The sequence below is a fragment of the Typopeltis vanoorti genome, chromosome 9 (genome assembly GCF_054136105.1).
Source record: "Typopeltis vanoorti isolate ZY-2024b chromosome 9, IOZ_Tvanoo_1.0, whole genome shotgun sequence".
Lineage (NCBI taxonomy): Eukaryota > Metazoa > Arthropoda > Arachnida > Uropygi > Thelyphonidae > Typopeltis > Typopeltis vanoorti.
In genome coordinates this window covers 10,951,232-10,973,168 of record NC_143557.1, presented here as the reverse complement: position 1 = coordinate 10,973,168, position 21,937 = coordinate 10,951,232, and the positions used below count along the sequence as shown (strand labels likewise).

Here is a 21,937-nt window from a genome sequence, read left to right as displayed (position 1 = left end):
CATCTCATTTTCTTCCAATTCCCTCATTTCTTCATCTAACACGTTCCAGAACTCATCTTTTTCCTCTGCTGTACAACCAACTTGCGAGGCATATACACATAATACGACCACCCGCTCTTTTCCAAGACCCAATTTCATTCGTATGATCCTGTCGTTCCTTCTACCCGCATCCAGTACTTCACCCTTCATTCTGCCACACACCACAATTCCTACACCATTTCTTCCCTCATTATTCGCTCCAGAATAGAACAATTTATATCCATCTCCCAGTTCCTTTGCCTTTCTGCCTTGTCTCCTGCACACATAAAATGTCCAACTTCCTCTTCCTCATTATGTCTGTCACCTCTCTTCCCCTTCCAGTCATGCTTCCAACATTTCACAGGTTTGAAACTTTTCAAACAGTATTCAAAATCCATTACTTCATTTTACTGTTTTGACAAAAGAAATATACAGCAATAAGATTGTTGTACTGTGAAGTTTCTAATTCTGATCTTAGATTACAATTTCTTTGCAATCTAAAATCAGCTGTTCTACTGTCTGCTGAAATTATTTGAAATTTTAGAAATAATATGCTATATTTTCACCATGCAAAATTGTTTATATGCATACCACACAAAGGAAAGTTCAGTAGTATTATTTTTGTTTGTTTTTCTTAAAAAAATCTAAATATTGCCACTGTTGCTGCTGGTTGCTATTTCTGAAATAATCTACGTCTTAGAAATACGTGATAATATCCTCTTAGCTGGAGGAAAAGCTAAAGGCTTATTACTCTCACTGCTATTGAGAAAGAAAAGAGAGAACACTAAAGTGCCTCAAGCTGTAGCAGAATACATCAAGAATGTCTTGTTTCCTTTTGAATTGTTGATTGGCAGATATCCTAAAAGAAATATTGACATTTCTTTTACATGCTAATACATTATTTATGCCAAAATAATTTCTTAATTTATAATGATCAGTTTCACTTTTATTATCAAAAAAGTATAAATTATTTGATACAATTATCTTGAAAAACAGGATTTGAATTATTTTAAAAGAAAAGGTGCATATGTGTTTCATAATCTATTTTTTTTTTTGTGGGGTGGGGTTATAGACCTAATCAATCTACAGATATTTCAGAGAATTTATTTTATAAATAATTCGCAAGACAACTGTTACAAATGTAAATCACTTGGGGAACGTGTCCATTCATTTTAATGTAAAATAGTACCAAAGGTTTTTAGCTACTTAAACAAACACATAACTAACCTAGAAGAAAATATTGTTATGTCTGCTGATATTAGTACGTGAATTTTTTTTTCTGACATGATTTCTCTATTAGTTATAATGTAATCAATTGACAGATTTTTGCCTCTTGCATTCTCCCATGTTATACACAGTGATTTCTTCTTTGTAGTACAAGAAATCAGATAACAGAAGAAAAATATATGATATTTTCTTTTTTATTGGGTGAATTTACAATGTTCTTTCTTTGTGTTTTGAAAAGCAAGTGCAAATGGTTTTTTCTTACTATTTTTTCCATTATAACATCTGATATAATTATGATTTTGTTCTGCAATAAAGCACACTGAAAGGCCATCACTCAGTTCGCTGGAGGCTTGAAAAAACATTTAGTCTCATCTCTTGATGTTAATTTCCCTACATATAGTAATAACATAGTATTGATACCAAAGTCTTGCAGTTGTTGACATGAAAAAAAGTTTGCACAGAGAAGACATGAGATACTCCCAATGGCTATCCCTATTTTTATTTTATTCCTTCAAAAATGTACTATAAGCCACTTTGAAGGAATAATATGTCATTCTGTATTATAAAAACAACTTAAAAATTTGTCTTCAAGAGGAACTGGAAAGAGTATTCCAATTCCTCTGTCTAATACACTATTAGACATTCCGAAAGAACAATATATCATTCTGTTTATAAAAACAATTCAAACCTTCAAGATGAACTGAAAGCAGTACAGTCAGGTAATGTTCCTTTCTGCTCAGTAATAAGCAGTAAGCTAATGGAGATTACTAACCACCACTGAGAACAGAACAATAGAACATGCCCAGTAGGCAGCACACTAAAGAGCCTCAAGCAATATCTGAATATTTTACAGGCAGAAATTTCTTGTTTGGTTTTTCCATCTTTCTTTATTCTGATATTGCATTTGTAGGATCACAGTGATTTTAAATATTAATTTCTCCTATTATCCAATATCACATAATTTCCTGATTTATAATAATCAGGAAATAATATATATATTCTCCGATTTATAATTTGCTAATTTATAATAATCACCACCCAGTTTCTGTATCGAAAAATTAAAGTTATGTGGAACAATTACTAGAGAAAAATAACGAATCAAATAAAAGCTGTACCAATGTTTCATAACAGTTTTCAGGTGTGTGATAGTGATGCAGTGGGGGGAGGGGGGTTAATCTATCAAAGGCAAAATAAAGTTCAATTCTATTGTGGAAATATGAAAATGAAATTTCACATTTGATGCATATACGTATTTTGAATGATAGAATATAAGCAGAATATCTCATACTTGAAAAATTGGAGCATAATATCTGAATTATGCAGAAAATATATACATATAAATTTAAATCATAACTGTTAATTTCATTTTGTAATGACCAATTATACAGGGAAACTAAGAAAGTGAAAGTGCAAAGAACAGTAGACTACTATATAAAGAAAAAAAAATTAGTGATATGATTAAAGAATTTCATGTTATTCTCTATAAAGGAAAGTCGATCAAATGCATCCTAAAGGAAATCTGTGAAGTATATTTCAATGATTTTGAACAAAAATAAAAATAATATAATTTGGAACACTGACAGTCAGTTTTCTTTCTTTCTTTTTTTTTTTTTAAATAATATTTCATATAATTATCGTGAATTAATTTCTTCGAGAACAAAGGAAATGTTTTGCCGAGAAGCGATTAGCGCAAAAAATTTAAGAATGAAATTGGTTCTCCAAGGTAAGGCAATATTTAAGTGAAGAAATTTTGCAAGGATCTTTATTTTGTCCAGGCATTAAACTTGTATTGTACAATAAAAAGAGAAAACAAAAATAAAAACAATTTCTATATTTTTAGTCTTTCCATTATAACTAAGATCCAGTTACCCAGCATAGAACAAGGAACTACATTTGTTATAGGCAACTGAGACACAGCTATGCATGCGAGGTAATCCGATTAAGTGTTCTCTTCAGCGTGAGTGTTTATCACACCTTCTAAATGGCATCACGGCCATATTGCGCTTCTTATCCATGTTCTTTCAACAGGTGGGCTGAATCATATCCAGATTTAGCTGGATGTCTATAGACGTCCTAGCTGTTTGGCTAGAACATCTGTAGTGTTAATTAGTGTTAAGCTAATTTAGTATTTTGACTAATTTCTCTCTTATTAAATATAAATTTATTCAGTTGACTTCCTACAATACCAGCTCGTTGATTTCCATATTCAATTTACCATCTTCGCTAAAAATCGTGCCTAAGTAGGTGAAATGTTTCACTTGTTCCACAGGTTCTCCATTCACAATGCAATTGGTATTTTCATTGTTTTTGTCTTGTTATTGCTGATTTTTTTACCTAATTTATTACAATGGTTATTCAATTTAGTCAGGGAATCTTCCAGACTTGTAGTGGATTTATTTAGAAATATAAGATCATCTGCATATTGTAAAGAGCTGAGATTAACATCTCCATTGATATCAGGTTTAATACCGCTTTTCTTCATAATGTGATCCATATAGATAATGAATCACATACGGGATAATGTGTACATCCTTGTCTGACACCAGATTTAATATCAAACCATCTTCCTGTATTTCCTTCAATTCTAACTGCTGACTTACAACTCAAATAAAGACTAAGAATTGCTTGATCTAATGCCCCATTAACACCATATAACTGTAGCGTATTGAATAGCTTCTCTCTTGGCACCTTGTCATATGCCTTTTCCAGATCGACAAAACTTAAATACAGATCTTTGTTATATTCCCATGATTTTTCAACTATTTGTCATAAAGTGAAGATCTGATCCTGACAACCTGTATTTGGCCTGAATCCAGCTCATTCTTTACCAAGCTTCCCTTCCACGGTCCTTCTCAATCATTTGTGAAGTATACTTGCATAAATGGAACATTCAATAGAGAAATACCTCTGTAATTGTTATATTCAGTTTTATTTCCCTTTTTATATATGGGTACTATGAGAGCTCTACTCCAGTCATCTGGAATTCGTCCCTCTGTGCAGCCTTTCTAAACTATACAGTGCATTGACTCTTAGACTTCTATACCTCCATACTTCACCATTTCTTATCGAGTACCATCTACTACTGCTGCCTTTCCAGATTTCATGCTTTTGATGGCTTTTTCTAATTCAAGTATGAATATGTATTCCTGACTGCATCTCTGTTGAGTGTTTTTTACCACTGTGCTATCACTGCTTGTTTCATATAGCAATTTTTCAAAGTTATTTCTCCATACATCAAGGATATCTTTTTCATCAAATTTCATTTCACCTTTGCCATCTCTAATTCCTTTTACAACATTTTTTTCTGAGCGTTTTCAATAGCCTCCAGAATATTTTACCACCTTCTTGATATATATTTTCCATGTTCTTACTAAAGTCTTCTCATGACTTTTGTTTAGCTAGTTTTACACAGGGTTTAGCTTTCTTGCGTTTGTGTCTGTATTCTCTAAGAGCACAAGGTGACTTATTTGCTATGAACTTTTGATGTGCTTTCTACTTTTCCTTTACTTTCTAACTTCCAGTGTCAAATATGGAGTTGTGATTTTATATCCATGCCAACAACCTCAACACATGCCTCTCTAGTTGAATCAATCAATGTGTTCTTCTGGGCTTACACTGAATCTCCAAGGATTGGTTTCTGTTTTGAAACTCTTTCATTTTTTCTTGAATAATGTGTGCATATTTTACTCTATAGTTCATATCTGAGAGCTGATCAACTTTTATTTCCTTTAAAACTTTCATACATGTTCTTTTCAATATGAAATTCAGTTTTATTCTGCTCGAGACTAAATGGTGATCACTTCCAATATCAAATCCTCAGTACACTGTAGTGTTCTACACCAATGAGAAAACATCACTATCACCAATAACATAGTCAATGAGACATTTCTTATTCCTTGCCTCTTCTCTCAATGTGAATTTGTGCAAATTTTTATGTTCTAACATTATATTAGTAATAACCAGCCCATGTCCTGATCAGAAATCCAACAGGTAGTTCCCGTTATTATTAGCTTTGCTCTTTTCTCCAAATTTTCCGAAAGTATTTCTGTATGTATGAACATTTCCTACTCTGCTATTTACATCTCCAACAAGGATCAATTTTTCATTGTGTCAGTTGCTTTCTCTAAAGCATCAAAAAAATTCATCCTCTTCTACTTTAATGGAACCTCAAATAAGTCTCATTGTCTAGTTCCCCATTCTGATATTTGCCCACATTACTCTAATCGATATTGTCTTTCATTCAAGAAGATTAACCTTGTATTTAGTGTTGAATACTATGGCTGCTCTTTCTTTTCCCTGAATTGCCTGAATATAACATTTTGTATTTATTGCTTAAAAAGATCTCACCAATTTTTGTCTTTTTTTTGTTTCAGTCACCCCTGTTATGTCGTTCTGGTACTTATCCAATTTCTCAGTCAGCTCCTTTTCTTTGCCATTCAGGATTCTTATGTTGATAATGCCGGCAAAGGTTGGTCGATTGGTAGAGCCTCTGCTACTAATGGCTCAGTTAAATAAGTTTGAGCGCGGTTAGTAGTTGGATGGGGACGAATCGTTCGATGCTGTTGGCACACTCTCCCTCGATGAGTCTTTGGACTCCCTGGAGGTGTCAAATAATAATAATAATAATAATATAATAATAATAATAATACCGATCTTGACCTCTGGTGGTGTTGACTTGGGGTGCGTTTCAGGATTTGTTCCAGTAGCTGAAATTGCTCTGTTAGCCATGGTTCCCTGCCAAAAACAACAGGGGCTGTGTTTAACCAGGCAGTGCCTCAGCTGGCATGAAATTCTGTTATGTTGTACCATCATTTTATTCATGGTTTAAGCCAATAAGAATACAATTTAGTCTGCTAAATCCCAAATTGTCAACCAATCCTCATTTTTTCAATATCCAGGTAGATACCTAACAGGATGCACCATGAAAAGGTGAGGATGGGACATTAGGTCAGAAGCCCTGGTCAGTTATCCAGATTACTTTATTTAAATGCTATTTAGAAGTCTTCCCTCAGTTATATAACTTTGACAGTGATTTTTTGTTAAAATCACTGTCACCCAAATTATATAAATTAAGTGAATATTAAATCCAACATCATTTCAAAGCCAAATACAGAAACTATAAAAGTTTCATGTGAAAATTGACCAGAGAGCTTGCAGGAATACACTCACCACCATACTACACGTTGCCCCAGCCAAACGTTACAGGAGACACGAACACTCAAAGCGCCCGTATATTTGCCTGCTATTGGTCCACTTTGATAAGGTTTCACTGGTCTGACAGCTGTTTTAAACTCATTGGTTTTCATCAGAGACCAGGCAGAAACCTAAGAGAGCAAAAACTTCCAGTGCTAAGGCAATTGACAATTGACATTTATTCTTTAAGGGTGAAGCAAAATGCTTTTCATATTCCCCGCTATCTGTCGTGGTTACAGTGAGGGTAAAATTTACTAGCAGTTTGCTCGCCCTGAATGGGCATGGAGATTATGTATCGCTATAGGAGGCTAATATAGTTTTTGGTCTTCTATATTTAAATATGTCCGTTGGCTCGTATGCTGCAGCTTGTTGAACCAAATCGTTGGGATGTGTGGACGTCTTTAGGAAAAACTTGGATGCTAAGGATTGTAGATAAGAGAGAATATAGGGAATATTTGTGTCTCTGTGGAGTTGGCTGTTTCTAACATACCACGGGGCGTTCAAAATCATTCTCAAGCACTTGTTCTGCACTCGCTGTATCTTAATAATGTTAGTATTAGAGGTGTGGCTCCAGGCTGGAGAGGCATAGGTGATTATAGGACGAATCGTCATCTGGTATAGTTGCAATTTGATTCTGTTGCTGAGTTTGCTATTTCTATTAATTAGCGGGTAGATCTGAGCTATGGCTTTAGATGCTTTTGCACATGCAGACTTGATATGTTGGTTGAAAGATAGCTTTTTGTCGAGAATCACACCCAGGTAATTTGTTTCTCTCTGCCAGGGAATTTTAGTATTGAATAGTAACACATCTCCTGCAGGAGACATTGGCCGTTTTGAGAAGAGAACCGCTGAGCTTTTCAGGGGGTTGACTTCCAATCTCCACTTGGAGAACCAACCCTCCAGCTTTAGAAGATTTTCTTGAAGCTTTCTGGTAACGAAGTGGGGTCTGAGAGATCTGGTTAGTATTGCCGTATCGTCCGCATACAGTGCTAAAATGGAAGTCATCGGATTGTGTGGGATGTCTGACATGTATACAGAAAACAGCAATGGAGTGCTAAGGCACTAGAAGCGTTGGAGAGATGTATTTTCCATAAGCAAATTCTCAGTTGGTGTATAAGGTATTTACTAAAATAAAGAGCCAAAAGGCTTCAGTTCGGCAATGCAAATTTATATAAATCTAGTGGATATTAATCCAACATCATTTCAAAGCTGAATACAGAAACTATAAAAGGTTTATGCAAAAATTGACCAGAGAGCTTGCTTGTTCATGTCTCCTATAAGGTTCAGCTAGGGAAACTCATAGTGTCGCGTGAAGTGTATTCCCGCAAGCTTCCCTAAACGTCTCCCAGATTTTTGGTAAATTGATACAGCCATACTTGTTGAGGTTTGGAGTTGTTTTAAAGATGCACCTGATTCCAGAAACAATTTCTCTGACGTATGACTTTTGTGTAGCAATTTTTTTTTTTTTTTTCCATTTGATCCTAGAACAGTTTGTTATAATGGTTAGTTTGCTATAGTGAATGTCTCTTAACAAAGCATTCTTCCTGTGGAGTTGTTTGTGATATATTATTGCAACTCTTATTAAGGCTTTACCTATTCATGTCAAGCCACCAGCCCATCTTCTCCAGATATATGTGTGAAAAGTTTTTTACCTTGGGGATAATATATATTAAAGATACCAAGTAATTTTATAAACTTTGTTAAACTTGATTTTAACTACGTTCAGGAGCAAACTTAACTGTTTTGCTTACTTGGGAAAAGGGGTAAAAAAACCAAGTTTATAAAATTACTTGGTATCCTTAATATATATATATATATATATATATATATATATATTTTTTTTTTTAAATTTTTTTTTTTTTTTTTTTTCTTCGTATCATTGATATTTCATCAATCCATTTGGCCTATCTCTATGTGCTTATGAGATTTTCCATCTCATAATATACTTTTCACATTATTTTCTGTCATTCTGGCCATGTGAACAGCTTAAAGTTATTATCGTTATTGTTACCATCAGATTCCTCATATGCACTCTTCAGGAGTGTGCAAAATACTGATAGTACTACATGAGGATTTTACATTATTACTGATTTCGTATCAATGGTTATCTTCCAGATAGGCCTTATATACCAGGACTGATGTTGTAGATCCTATATTTTGGTCTTCTAAAGAACCTTGTGATTGCATCATTCCATCTTTATCTTGTCTTCCTCTTGTTCTTTTTTCAGACATTCTGTGATTAAAAACATTTGCTTTCCTAATTTTTCTTGTACTATTGTGTTTAATGATGACCTCACTACCTTGGTTTAGTTCTCCTGGCACATTTTTGTTTGCTAAAATACCATGTTCTTTAATATCTTTATATTTTTGATGCATTTCTGTCATTGGTGCCAAATGTTTACTGTTCTAACTTTCTCAGAACTCTTGTATTTGTGGACTCTCATTTCTGATCATCTGTTATTTCAAGATCAATAAGTTAAGACTAATTTGAACACTTTCTTGCCTACAGTAGTTTAGTGCATTAACTAATTTCTCTTTTAGTTCATATAAATTTACACAGTCAACTCCCCACCATCCCATATAGTTGAAATGTTTTGTCTGTTTTCAATTTGGGATGTAGCTGATTTTCATACCAATTGTTGCAGTAGTTATTCAGCTTAGTTAAGGCATCTTGCAAGCTGGTACTGATTTAAGAGTATAATATCATCTACGTAAACCAAAAAGAAGCTCAGATCAATATCTCCAGTTTTAATAAATAGGTATACATATTTTTCAGATCTATAGAACTCAAAAGCAGTTGGTTTTTATTTTCCCATAATTTCTCAATTATTTGTTCTAAAGTGAAAATCTGATCTGAACACACCTTGTTCTTCAGATTTCTCATTCACATTTTTTTAGCCTTTTATGTTGGAGGAATATAATTAGAGGAGTATAGGTACTAAATCTTAGCTGGAACACTCAGTACCTATATTCCTCTAATTCTCATATTTACTTTTCTTTTCTGTTCTTATATATCAACTCAACTCCACTAATCTGGTATATATTCGACATTCTTGCTAGGTCTTCTAAATTATGCTGTACATCCACTGTAAAAATTTTTATATCCATATATTTAAGCATTTTGGTTGATATCAGTTTTTTGATGAAGTTTTCTAGAAATATTCACATCTTCTGAATGGCACAAAATATTCCTTTGTATATTTTCTCTTGAAAGCTTTATCAGTAGCCTTCAGTTCATTATGCTATCTTACTGGTATTTATCTTGTTTATTCTTACCAAAGCTTTCCGATGATGTTTTTTAGCTACTTTTATGCAGTGTTTTGCTTACTGTCATATTTCTCTGTTCCATCTCTGAGTGCATGCTATCCTTGCTAAGAACTTTCCATACACATTTTTCTTTTTCATGATCCTTTTTCTTTTTCGAGATAGAAAAATATGAAAATTAATATTTTTCTTTCTTTACTGACATCTTTATCACATGCCTCTCTGACTGAATCAGTCGTGTTTTGGAGGTTTCTGCTGAATTTCCATGGTTTGATTCTTGTCAAACTCTAATTTTTTTTATTGATTTATATATGTTTATCTTGATTAATCATATTTTTTTTTATTCTTGATTAATATCTATATATTTGAGTCAACATTTGTCTATATATTTGAATCTTTTTAAAACTTTCTTACATGTCAAATCCTCTGTATACCTTTACAGTGTATTACAGTCAGACTTATTTCTTCTCTTCTCAAAATATGAATTTGTGCACATCTTTATGTTGGAACATGGTGTACATAGTAATATCTCATCCACATCTTGAACAAAAATCCCACAGTCACTTATAATTAGGTTTGCTCTGTTTTCCACCTTTTCCCATTATTTTTTTCACTGGTGTCTGTTTCCTACTATGCTATTTTGATCTTCAGCAAAGGCAAGCTTTTCCATTTTCATGTCACCAGCTTTCTCTATTGACAAAAAATTCCTGCAATTCTTCCTTGGCAGAACCTTCTTTGGGACTATAAGCACAAATAAATCTCATTTCGAATTCTCCATTATGATGTTTACACACACACCACTCTACATGAAATTGCCTACTATTCAAGAAGATTAGTCTAATATTTTGTGTTCAATACTATAGCTACACCTTCTTTTCCCTGATTGTTATTGCCTGAATATAACATTTTGTATTTATTGCTCAGAATTTTGTCTTTTTTCTTTCGGTCAGCCCTAATATGTCGATCTGGTACTTATCCAGTTCCTCTGCTAGCTCCATTTCTTTGCCATTCAGGCTTCTTATGTTAATAGTACGATCTTGAACTCTGGTGACATTGAGTTGGGGTGTGTTTCAGGATTTGTCTCTGTATTGGTCATAGATTTAACTAGTAATCAATAGATTATTATATTTACATTTTTTTTTATAATCCATGAATTGTACAAAGAGCAGACATAACTATGTAATTGAGTGCGCAAAAAAGAATGGAAATAAGGCAGCACAGCAGCACTTTGGGTCTCCACCTACAGAAAAAATTGGACAAACTTGGAGGAAACAAGAGCAGCAATTAATATATGGATATTCTAAAAAACACAAAGAAGACAGGGGAAATGGCCAGGAACTGAAATTGAATTAAAAACTTGGATAGTGGATCAAAGATCAGGTTGCTGCGTATATACAAAGCCGATTATTCAACATGCAAAATTATTGGCAAAATTATACAGGCTCACCATAACGGGCGCTTTAGATTTATGAAGAGAAATGATTTATGCATGCATGAAAAAGGGAAAATATCACAACAAATACCAGACAAATTTGAAAATAAAATTGAGTTTCACAGATTCATCATAAATTATAGAAAAGAAGACAATTTTGAAGATATCTAATATGCATGAAGTGCGTCTGACTTTTGATGTACCCTCGAACAAGACTGTTAATGCTAAAGGTAAAAAAAACGTTATTGTTGAAACTTCTGGTCACAAAAAAAACCCAATATACTGTTGTTTTGTTGTGCTATGTGGATGGAACAAAAGTGCCACCATTTTCAGTTTTTAAAAGAAAAAATTCCCAAAGGAGTTTACTTTCATATTCATCCAAAAGGATGGATAGATGAGGAAGGGGTGAAGTTATTGATAAAGAAGGTGTTATCGGGATGACAGTTTATGTTAAAAATCTGCTTTGTTAGTATGGAATCAATTTAGATGCCATAAAACCAAAGCTGTTAAGAATGAACTTTGTCAAATGAACACAAAAATAGCTGTAATCCCAGGAGGACTCATCTCCACAATTTAACATTTTGATATATCAATAACTAAGCCATTTAAAGGATTTACGAGGGAAAAATGGGTCAGTTGGATGCAATCTCCACATTTTTAGGATGAAAGAAGACCACAGTTTCATAAGTGTGTGAATTTCTTCACTTTATGGAGAAAGGAGGCCACAATTTCATAGGTGTGTGAATGGATAAATAGTTCATGGTAGGAAATGAATCCCAAAATTATTATAAAATCTTTTCAGAAGTGGGGCATTAGTAATTCTCTTGATGGTACAGAGAATGACTTATTATTTCGAGACCAGCGATGACTTTGGTTTCTGATAAAGAATCAAGTTCAGTAAATTTTGAGAGTGAAGATGAAGATGAATAAAGATTTGAAAAGAAGATTAATGAAATTTATAAAATTAGTTTGTTTATATTATGTATTAATTTTTTTAATGATTTAATGATTTCTTAAGAATAATTGTTTTTTGTTTTTTTTTAATCTAATAAACAGATAATACACATTAAATATAAATTAAAGATACCAAGAAATTATTTACTTGGTTTAATCCTTTATTCAAGTGTAGGCCTGAACTATTTTCTGGACTGGGGCAACTCGTATATAGAAGCTTATAACTTCACATCACTTGCCTAAGAATCCCATAATGCATAGCATTATACATCCCCGTAAGGATATGTGCTTTGCATTATGTAATACTAAGGTAAGTGATGTGAAGTTATAAGCTTCTATATACGAGTTGCCCCAGTCCAGAAAATAGTTCAGGCCTACACTTGAATAAAGGATTAAACCAAGTAAATAATTTCTTGGTATCTTTAATTTATATGTTGGAGCTCAGTTTGTTTTCTTTCATATATTACTTAATGGGTGAATTTATATAAATTATTCATAAACAATAAATTAATAGGAAGAGAAATAAAATTCACAAAAGCAAAAAGTAGATAGCACTCAATGCGGAGTGAGATTCACTTTTCATAATATAATCAGTCGCATGATCTTGTTTTTGCACTGCATTTTTTAAATAACAGTATTAAAAAGCATTTTTGTTATATAAAATTTGCAAGCATTTAATTACATTAAGTTAATTTATGATGTGATCTTAAAAAATAAGCTTTAGACAATACTATATTACAGTTATGCACCTACTTAAGAGGTAAAGATGTTGAAAGAATAAGATCTGCATAGATGTACTGCAATATTTAATTAAATTGTACCAATTTTAATTTTTGTGTTTATAATTGCTGGTTTGTTTTGTTAATAAAATTATATTTTAAGAAAAGCACAAATATTATTAATTTTTTAAATAATAGATTGTCTATTGCATATGTCCCAGTCCTGAAAATAGTTAAGGCTCAAACTTGCTTGCCTACACTTGGATAAAGGATTAAACCACCAAGTATATAATTTCTTTGGTATCTTTAATTTATAGTATAACCAAGTGAAAAAACTTCCAACAAATACAATTTTAAAATTAAAAAAAAAAAATTAATATTTGTATGAAAACTTTCTTAATTCATCACTTTCTTTAAATGGGGAACGAATAGAAAGAGTGACAAAGTTTAAATATCTCGGATACTGGTTAAATGAAGAATGCAATCCATTTCTGGATTGCATTCTTCATTTCTGGATTGCATTCGAGCAAAGATCTGTGGACTTAATGCTCTTTGCTGGTTAAATATCTCGGAAATAAAAGTTACAATTGAAATGGCAAGAAAAAAATTTTTTCCTGATGAAATCAACACTGTGTAACTGCAACCTAAACTTAGAGCTTAGAGTATGCATGGTTAAATGCTATGTATGGTCTATACTGCTGTATGGTGCAGAAACCTTGAAGACAACATCAATAAAAAAAAAACTTGAAGCCTTTGAGATGTGGTTATACAGACTAATGTTAAAAATACCATGGACGGCAAAAACGTCCAATCAGGAAGTACTGGATCAAATGAAGAAATCACGTGAGCTTTTAGATACCATAAAAAGAACGAAAACTTCATATCTTGGTCACCTACTTCGTAATGAAAAATATAAAATACTTCAATTGCTTGTCTTCTTCTACATAAAATAGAAGAGGACAAGGAAGACGAAGAAAATCTTGGCTGGCAGACATCAGACAGTGGACTGGCATGAGCTCTGAGGACTGTTTAGAGTGGCTGAGGATCGCTCAAAATTTGCCAAGGTGGTCGCCGACCTCCGATAGGAGATGGCACTCAAAGAAGAAGATGAAAAATTTGATGCATAATTCATGCATGTTATAGTGTGAAGAATATTTTTTTCCTCCCAAAAGGTGAAAAATATGTATTTGCAATGTAAGATAAAAATACAAATATAAGATCAAGTAATATTGGAGTTGTGATAAAGAAGAAACTGATTTTGAACGGAAATTGTCAACACCAATTATGTTGACCTGCTACTTGTTTAATTCTTCTGCCATTTTCACTTCTTTTCATTGATGTTTGTTACATTGATGGGTGCCTATCTTGAAACTCTGTTGAAGTTTGTTACAGTAACTGACTTTTCACTGTTCGTCATTGTGGTTCCCTTATGAGAGCAGCACTATTATACTATATATAGATTTTTTTTTTCTTCCCCCAACATGACTGTCTTTTGATTTAAACTAATACACAGTTCAGTCAGCTATTGTCAGCCTATTCTTTTTGTTCATTATCCGGGTGATTAACCAACTAGTAAGGTGAATTGTGTTGAGGATTAGATATTTGTCAGAAACCCCAATTGGTTCTTTGTATTACTTAAGTCTGTGTGGTGGTCTCTTCCTGGTTATCTACTTTTGATCCTTAAGCATCTTTCCTCTCCCCAAAGTAAAGTAATCTTAATATTTCATTCAGTGTTATAACTTCCGGAAAGAGATCATATAAGTTACATTTTGGAAAATTATGGAGACAACTACCGTGTTTGAGTAAAACTTTAGTTTAATATAAACCAAAATCCACTTTCGACGTTTCGACCTTTATATCAAGGTCATCTTCTGGAGCATATATACTATATACAGGGAAACAAGCTGCACTACAATCTACGTGGTTTGCTAAAGTTACTGACCAACCATTACAACAATTATTGGCCTGATCTCTAGTGAGGGGGAAAAAAAAGACCTTACTACATCAACGCTAGAGTCCTATTATTAATATTATCTATTGGTTGTAAAATTACATTGGGAGCAACAAGTCTATGTATATATATATTAACACCATGATTATACATATAAATTCCAACCAGTGGGTATGAAATGGTTTCTAATACTAGGTTACCTAGAGTCCTGAAGTATGCTAGATACTAAATGTTAAATAGGCTGAATGTGTGCCATCCAGATTCTTGGAATTTTCATGCCACCATTATTGTTGATATTTGGGTGCTTTATCAGAATTTCACAGGCTTTCTTAAATTTTCTTTCATACCAGGTTTTTGTATGGTGTAAAGAGCAGGTACTTTTCCAGTCGATTTGGTGTAAGGTGTTGAGAGCATGATCTAAGAGACTTGCTTCACCAAAATGGTTATATTTAATGTGTCTTCCTGTTTCAGAGCTTGCTGGTTAGAGCAGATTGTTATAGCTCTGTTTTTAAGGGTGTTAATGACTCCATATTTTTGTGATGGGTGGTGGTATGAATCAGAATGTATGTATTGGCCAGTGTGTGTCGGTTTGCGGTAGACCGTGAAGGATAGACTGCCTGAAGGAAGATGTGTGTTCTTGCTTACATATAGGGATTGTACGTCCTGTTTCACCAATGTACGGTAAGTTACAGGTGCAGTGGATGCAATCAACTCCAGGATGTGCCAATGGGACGAGAGGATCCTTAGAGGAGTTGAATATGTTTTTAAGTTTTGTAGGTGGTTTAAAGATGGCATTGGGATTATAATGGTGTAGGATTCTGTTGATTTTTTTCTGATAACCCTTTAATGTATGGGATGGCTATAGTTTTACTGTAATCTAGATTCTTTTTTGATGATGTTTTATGAAGTACTTTATTAATAGTATTTTTGTTTATAGCCATTATTTATAAATGTGTCGCTGATGATTTTTAGTTCCTGTTTCAGAGCTTGCTGGTTAGAGCAGATTGTTATAGCTCTGTTTTTAAGGGTGTTAATGACTCCATATTTTTGTGATGGGTGGTGGTATGAATCAGAATGTATGTATTGGCCAGTGTGTGTCGGTTTGCGGTAGACCGTGAAGGATAGACTGCCTGAAGGAAGATGTGTGACCAGTGTATCCAGGAACGAGAGCAAGTTCTGATTTTCAATTTCGATAGTAAATTGTATGCATTGGTCAGTATCTTTAGCAAACTGTGTAGATTGTAGTGCAGCTTGTTTCTCTGTATATAGTATATATGCTCCAGACGATGACATTGATATAAAGGTCGAAAGTGGATTTTGATTTATGTTAAACTAAAGTTTTACTCCAAAGACGGTAGTTGTCTCCATAATTTTCCAAAATGTATTCTGATTACCATGTAACCCTAAAAGAAAGGAGATCATATAGGGTTTTTATTTCCATCTATTTCGAAGAAACTAGCATTGACAATCTAGGACAATTGTTTCTTCTCCTGTATAAAGAGCAAATATTATCACCAAACAAAATTAAGCCCATCACTCTTAAATAATGATTTATTATTTTATATCTGCCTCTTTTCCGCATATCTTATTAATGGTATTCAATAACAACTGTGTCATTTGGTTGGACAGATCTGGGTCTAATATCAGTGTGTGTATGTATATTTTATATACCACACACAAAAGATCGCAAGACCTTTTGTGTGTGGTATATAAATCAGATTAGTGTCACATGGGTAAGAGGATAAGAAGAAAGGAGGAATCTTTGAATTTTGTTTCTGCAGTTGAAGGTTGTATTCTTTGAGGAAGGCAGAGTGGAGGAGAGACCATTACAAAGAACAGAAGTAGATGGAATGAAAGAGGAAGCAGTGAAGTTAGGTCAGTGAGTTTCAAGAGTATTAGATGGCAGTGGCTCTTTTTCTAATAATTTTAGAGGAATAATAGTGGCCAAGTCCGCAGAGCACTGTCTTTGGAAGCACATCTGTAAAAGAGGCACAAGGCAGAAACTGATCATCTGTGAGAGATGGATTATTAATTAGCTGGACTGCCCTCTTCTGGATAGAATCAAGTGATCTTAGAGAGGATTTTGTTGCATCAGCCAAATATGAGATCAATGTTCCATGTTTGGGCTGATTTGGGATTTGTAAAGAGTTAGCAGCTGTGAAGATCTGAAATAATGTCTTATGTGAAAATGTTAGTTTTTTGGCAGCTGCAGAAGTTATAGTTGAAAAGTGTTTGTTCCAGGAAAGATCAGATGAGTAGGTCAGTAGTTCAAGAAGGGAGATCTGATCGTGTTTGGATATCTTGTTGTTATTGAAGGTAAGAGGGAGGAAGTGAGCTCTTTCTTGCGAGAGATCTGACAGTACTGATTGCATCAAAATCATTCTTTTAAAATCATGATTCTTTTACAGCTGTTGTGAGTTGCAGTTTTAGTCTTGAGCCATTCGCAGTATGCAGAGTTTTTCTTTTACTGTATTGACAGAGTATTTTTGTGATCTTCAGAAAAGTTGCTTTTCTTTGGGTTGTGATCCATTGTATGTGATGAGGAAAAGATAAACAGGAAATGGAGAAAAGCAAACTAACACGCATACCACCCACACAGAATCAGCCTGATGCCTTGTCCATACATGACCTCGACAGGTCTCCTTACAGCCGTTGTACTTGGTCTCCTTCCAGTCATAAACTTGCAAAGTAAGAAGCTCAAGTTTTGAAGCTAGCTCATTAGGAATCCTCCAGATTCATTACTAACTGGTTCATTCCTGTTCACTAACCAGCAGTCTGCCTGCAGAGCCATTTTACTGCTGTACCCTTGAATTGGGGATGGGGGGGGGTCCAGGCCCCCTACAGTATCAGTGGCAAGTCATTGAAGGTATCATTCTTACTGTATGTGGGGAAGGGATACAACAGAACCTTATCTCTGCTGACCAAACATATCTACAGCCACTTCAGATATCTAATAAGCAAGGTCGTGGATTTCACTGGCCGATTAATGACATTTACGACCTAGAGGTCTAGTTGACATTTCTTCTAATTAGGGAACATGTACTTCAGTGGCAGCAGTGCTTGCCAAGTGAGCATCTAATCTTAATTAACGATCTGCCTTGCTCATGCACTTTTGAATGCTAACAATGTAAAATTCCTTCCTGAAAAACATCTTCATTTTTAATATTCTGCCATTGAAGTGATCAGTATATTATCTGCATAAAGCCAAGATCTAAGTTTCATATATCTGATTCCTGCATTAGGTTTAATGTCACTTTCTTTCATAATACAATCCATGTAAATGATGATTAAGAGTAAAGGTAGTGTACACCCTTGTCTTGCACTTAACCATCTTAAATATTAAAATTTTCTTGTGTCTTGGATAGTCACTAATTCAAGCTAAGGAGTGTAATCCTCATTGCTTTATATTTCTTTGAATGTCCTATGTTGTTTTGCTTCAATTTCTTAAAAATCTGCATTTTAATTATAGTATTGAAAACGACTGTTGTTAGATTTAAGTGCTTCACTGTTTCTGATGTGGTTCATGTCTAGTGGGACATCATTGTCATTATTGGTCATTTCTACATGTCCATAGTTGAATACTTAAAACCAGTGCACAAAGCAGTTTTGAATGGCTATGTTGCTTATTCCTCACCAACTGTTAGCAATAAACTCTCTTGTAAAAAATTAACTTGCACTGACCTCCTTAGCAGTTGTCAGAAACCAGTAAAATTTTTCTTGATTTCCATTGTAATTCCATGTCCCAATTCATAAGCCAGTTCTTAAAATATTCAGTTATCAGCCATGCATTTTTGTTCACTTAGTACTGAACTGGTAAACTGTCCATTCTTTTTCCTTTTAAACATCGAGGCCTTGCCCTTTTTCCAATAACTGGCAGCTTTTGTTTACTAGCTCCTGACATATTTGAACAGCATAACACTGTTTAAATAATTGTTTGCTTTCATTGATCCAAACAGCGAAGCTTGTTTATAATACAGGAATTATCCAATGTTCCATGATAAAATAGCCCTGTTTTGACACTATTGCAGGTGTCCCAGCACTGAAATTTTGAATCAAGATTATGCAAATTTTCTAACCCCCCACGGTATGTTAGAAATGCAGATGATGTTGTACTCTTAAATACATTGAGTGGTATCTCCAGTGATCCGTAACTAAATCGCTGGCCTGTTTGGCCGAGTTGTTAGCATATCTCATCTGCAGCCAAAAAAAGCTGCAGGTTCAAATCCCACCATGGGCATGGATGTTTGTGATTGTCTGTGTAAATACTAGTATGACTGGTGGAAGGTAGGTGCAATTGGTATAGTTGTGGTTCGTTGTAGTTGGTGGATTGAGTGGTGAAAACAGTTGTAGAGTAGGTGCCCTCCCTCGATGAGTCTTTGAACTCCCTGGGGTGTCACTTAATAATAATAATAATAAAGGCAAAAACTATGAAAATAGGTAGGGACATAGAGAACTTCAGCTGCATTTTCAAAGGGCAACCTAGAACAAAAATATTTTAGCTATTTGGGCACAGCTTTTAGTGATGATGGTAAATTAAATGTAGAAATTGACAAGATAGTAGCAAAGCAGGTATACTGGGGAGTCAGTTGAATAAACTTATATGAAATAAGAGAGAAATTAGTCTACACAACAAACTAGCAGTTTACAAGACAGTGTTCAAAACCAGTGTTTTAAGTTATGGATCTCAGAGTTTGGGTAGAAATAAATCACTTGATCAAAAACTAGAAACAACAGATATGAGAGTTCTGAGAAAAGTTAGAGGAGTAAGCAGAAGGCACTTTGAACAAGAACCCAGGGGCTTTTCATGTGTAAGCCATACTGTAATGCTATAATTATCAAAAAATAACTTAAAATTTGTCAGTTTTTTGTACATTTCTTTTTGTATATTTTTCCTTCAGGTGTTTATGTATAGTAGTAGTTAGTAAAATGAAGTTTATTTGTTTCTATTAAATATACAAGAGAAATCATGTTGTTTTGTAGTTATATTATTGACTTCTTAATTTTCCTCAAACACACACAACTATTGACATAGTAATTTTTTTTTACAAAATACCACCACCTGATAGAACTGAGACGTTGATAGTGATTTGAACTCTTCTGCTCTCATAAGAGCTGCTATCCCCAATGTCAGTGTCTTGACTACATACCCTACTGAACAGTGGTTTCATATAAACTCCCATCTTCTTGACCTTATTTTATTCATAATATTACTTTTGAGAAAATGTCTTGCTAGAATTATCATATTTTCTTTTCTCATGATATTTGATAATTCAAATGCAGAGTTATCATAAAAAACAGTTTCAGTATATGTGTGAAAAAATGGTCTCAAGTTCAGATATTATACTAGAATATGATTACACTTTTTCTTATGATACTTAAGTGTCTGGTTTTTTATATAGATATCTTAAATCCTGTGCACATTTTTTGTTAAATAAAATTAATTACACACAAGTTTAAGAGAGAGAATATATCAGTACTGTTTTTGAATGGCTAGAATTTGTAGTCTAAAATACTACAACCTCTAGCCCGTTCAAAAAGACATTACTACTTGAGGATTGCTCTTCAACAGTATATATGTTGACAGAGTGAAAGAATGGAAGAAGGTTCAGTGTACTCTCGAAGGATAAGAAGCTTTGTCTCTATATAAATTCTCTCTATTTATTAGTGTCTGACTTACTTGGCATGCTTTTATTACTTACTTTCATTGTTGGCATTTTGGTTGTAGGTATAATTGTTCTGCATGTGACTTAGATAAACTAAATTTGAGATTAATAAAATCTTAAAAGAAAATTAAGTTAATAAAACATATTTGGAAGGTGAGGAAATCAAATGGATCGATTGATGTGGGCTATTGAAACATCTTATAAGTAGGTGCAGTATATTTCATGTTTCATTAAGATGAATTTAGTCCCTAAGATCACTTTGTAATCTGTTGGATAATTAGTTGTATTCTGATTATATTAAAGAGATCAGTCTATCCATGCTCAGTGCTATGTTGCACAGCACTTATTTTATTTTTTACTGTATTTCAGAAATATCCTGTAAGTATGATAAGGCCCTGGCCTATTATTTATCGAAGTAATCAGACTTGTCGTCCTGTTGCCTTAGATGTAGAAGGAGATATAAACAAACCAGTAAGTCAACGTTTTTGTGATTTTTATTCTGATGTACACATACACAAATTCATTTACTTCAGTTTTCTTTCCCTTACTAAATCAGTATCTTCGTTTCTGCATTTTAATTGTTAGTCTTTTCTAAGATTTTTTACTTGGGCATCATATTCACAAATCCTCCCCCCCCCCCCCCCCATTCTCTGCATAGATACTATGTAATTTGACTCTTCCTTATTTGTCCTCTGTACCTTCTCTTATCACACACAACTGTAGATGTTATATTCCCAATTTTGCTTTCACTTTCTGCCATTCCATAGCTCATTTTCATCTTTATTCATTTGCTCTTATATAGTTAATCATCTTTATTCCTAAATTCCTTATTTTGCCTTGCACAACTCATCAATACTTAATTTCCTGCATTATTTTTAATAATATAGAGAGGGGAGAATTCTCTTCTCACTAAATTTTTCTATAGTTCTTGTTTTAATTCTGATGTTATAACTAACTACTCTGCATATACTACACAACTAGAATAAGTATTATAATTGCATTAAACTACAGATGGTGAAATGTTCATGATATTTCTATGAGTTAATATTTTATATTATATAATAATATTATATTATGAGTTAAAATGTTCATGATGTTTCTAAATGAGTTAATGGCTAATGAATTAATTTAAAAGGACAATTTCCGTATGTAATATCTAGGGATACAAATCTGTGTACAAGTGTGTTTGGTAGTTTAGTTTCATGTATTTTCTTTTTATTTAGAAATGCAGGGTTAAATCACTTGGAATGGAGTTCAATTTTACATACAGATTTTTAAAGCAGCCCACTCCTGCTATCACCTCACCTCTACAAATCAGCCTAGGCTCTCCAAAATTATGCATCTGGTGAGCCATCCACAGAGTGCTTCGTTGCAGTTTCTTAATTTGAAATCTGTTGTTATTGGACTAGCTTCCCCTGCCTGCTCTGAGAAATTTTCCACTTAATAAAGCAGTAGTTTTGAAGAATTACTTCTACTCCAAATTTTTTTCTTCACTGTATATAGTAATTTCATATTT

The 21,937-nt window shown here is 33.6% G+C and overlaps 1 protein-coding gene across 1 annotated transcript in view; it reads left to right on the top strand.

The window, feature by feature from the left end:
• The window catches only part of Usp7 (Ubiquitin-specific protease 7), a 747,694-nt gene that overhangs the window by 400,846 nt on the left and 324,911 nt on the right, over nucleotides 1–21,937 (top strand). Inside the window, exon 18 of the mRNA XM_090397965.1 lies at nucleotides 20,791–20,892. Within this exon, the coding sequence (XP_090254091.1) occupies nucleotides 20,791–20,892 (102 nt within the window). The remainder of the gene's footprint in view (nucleotides 1–20,790; nucleotides 20,893–21,937) is intronic.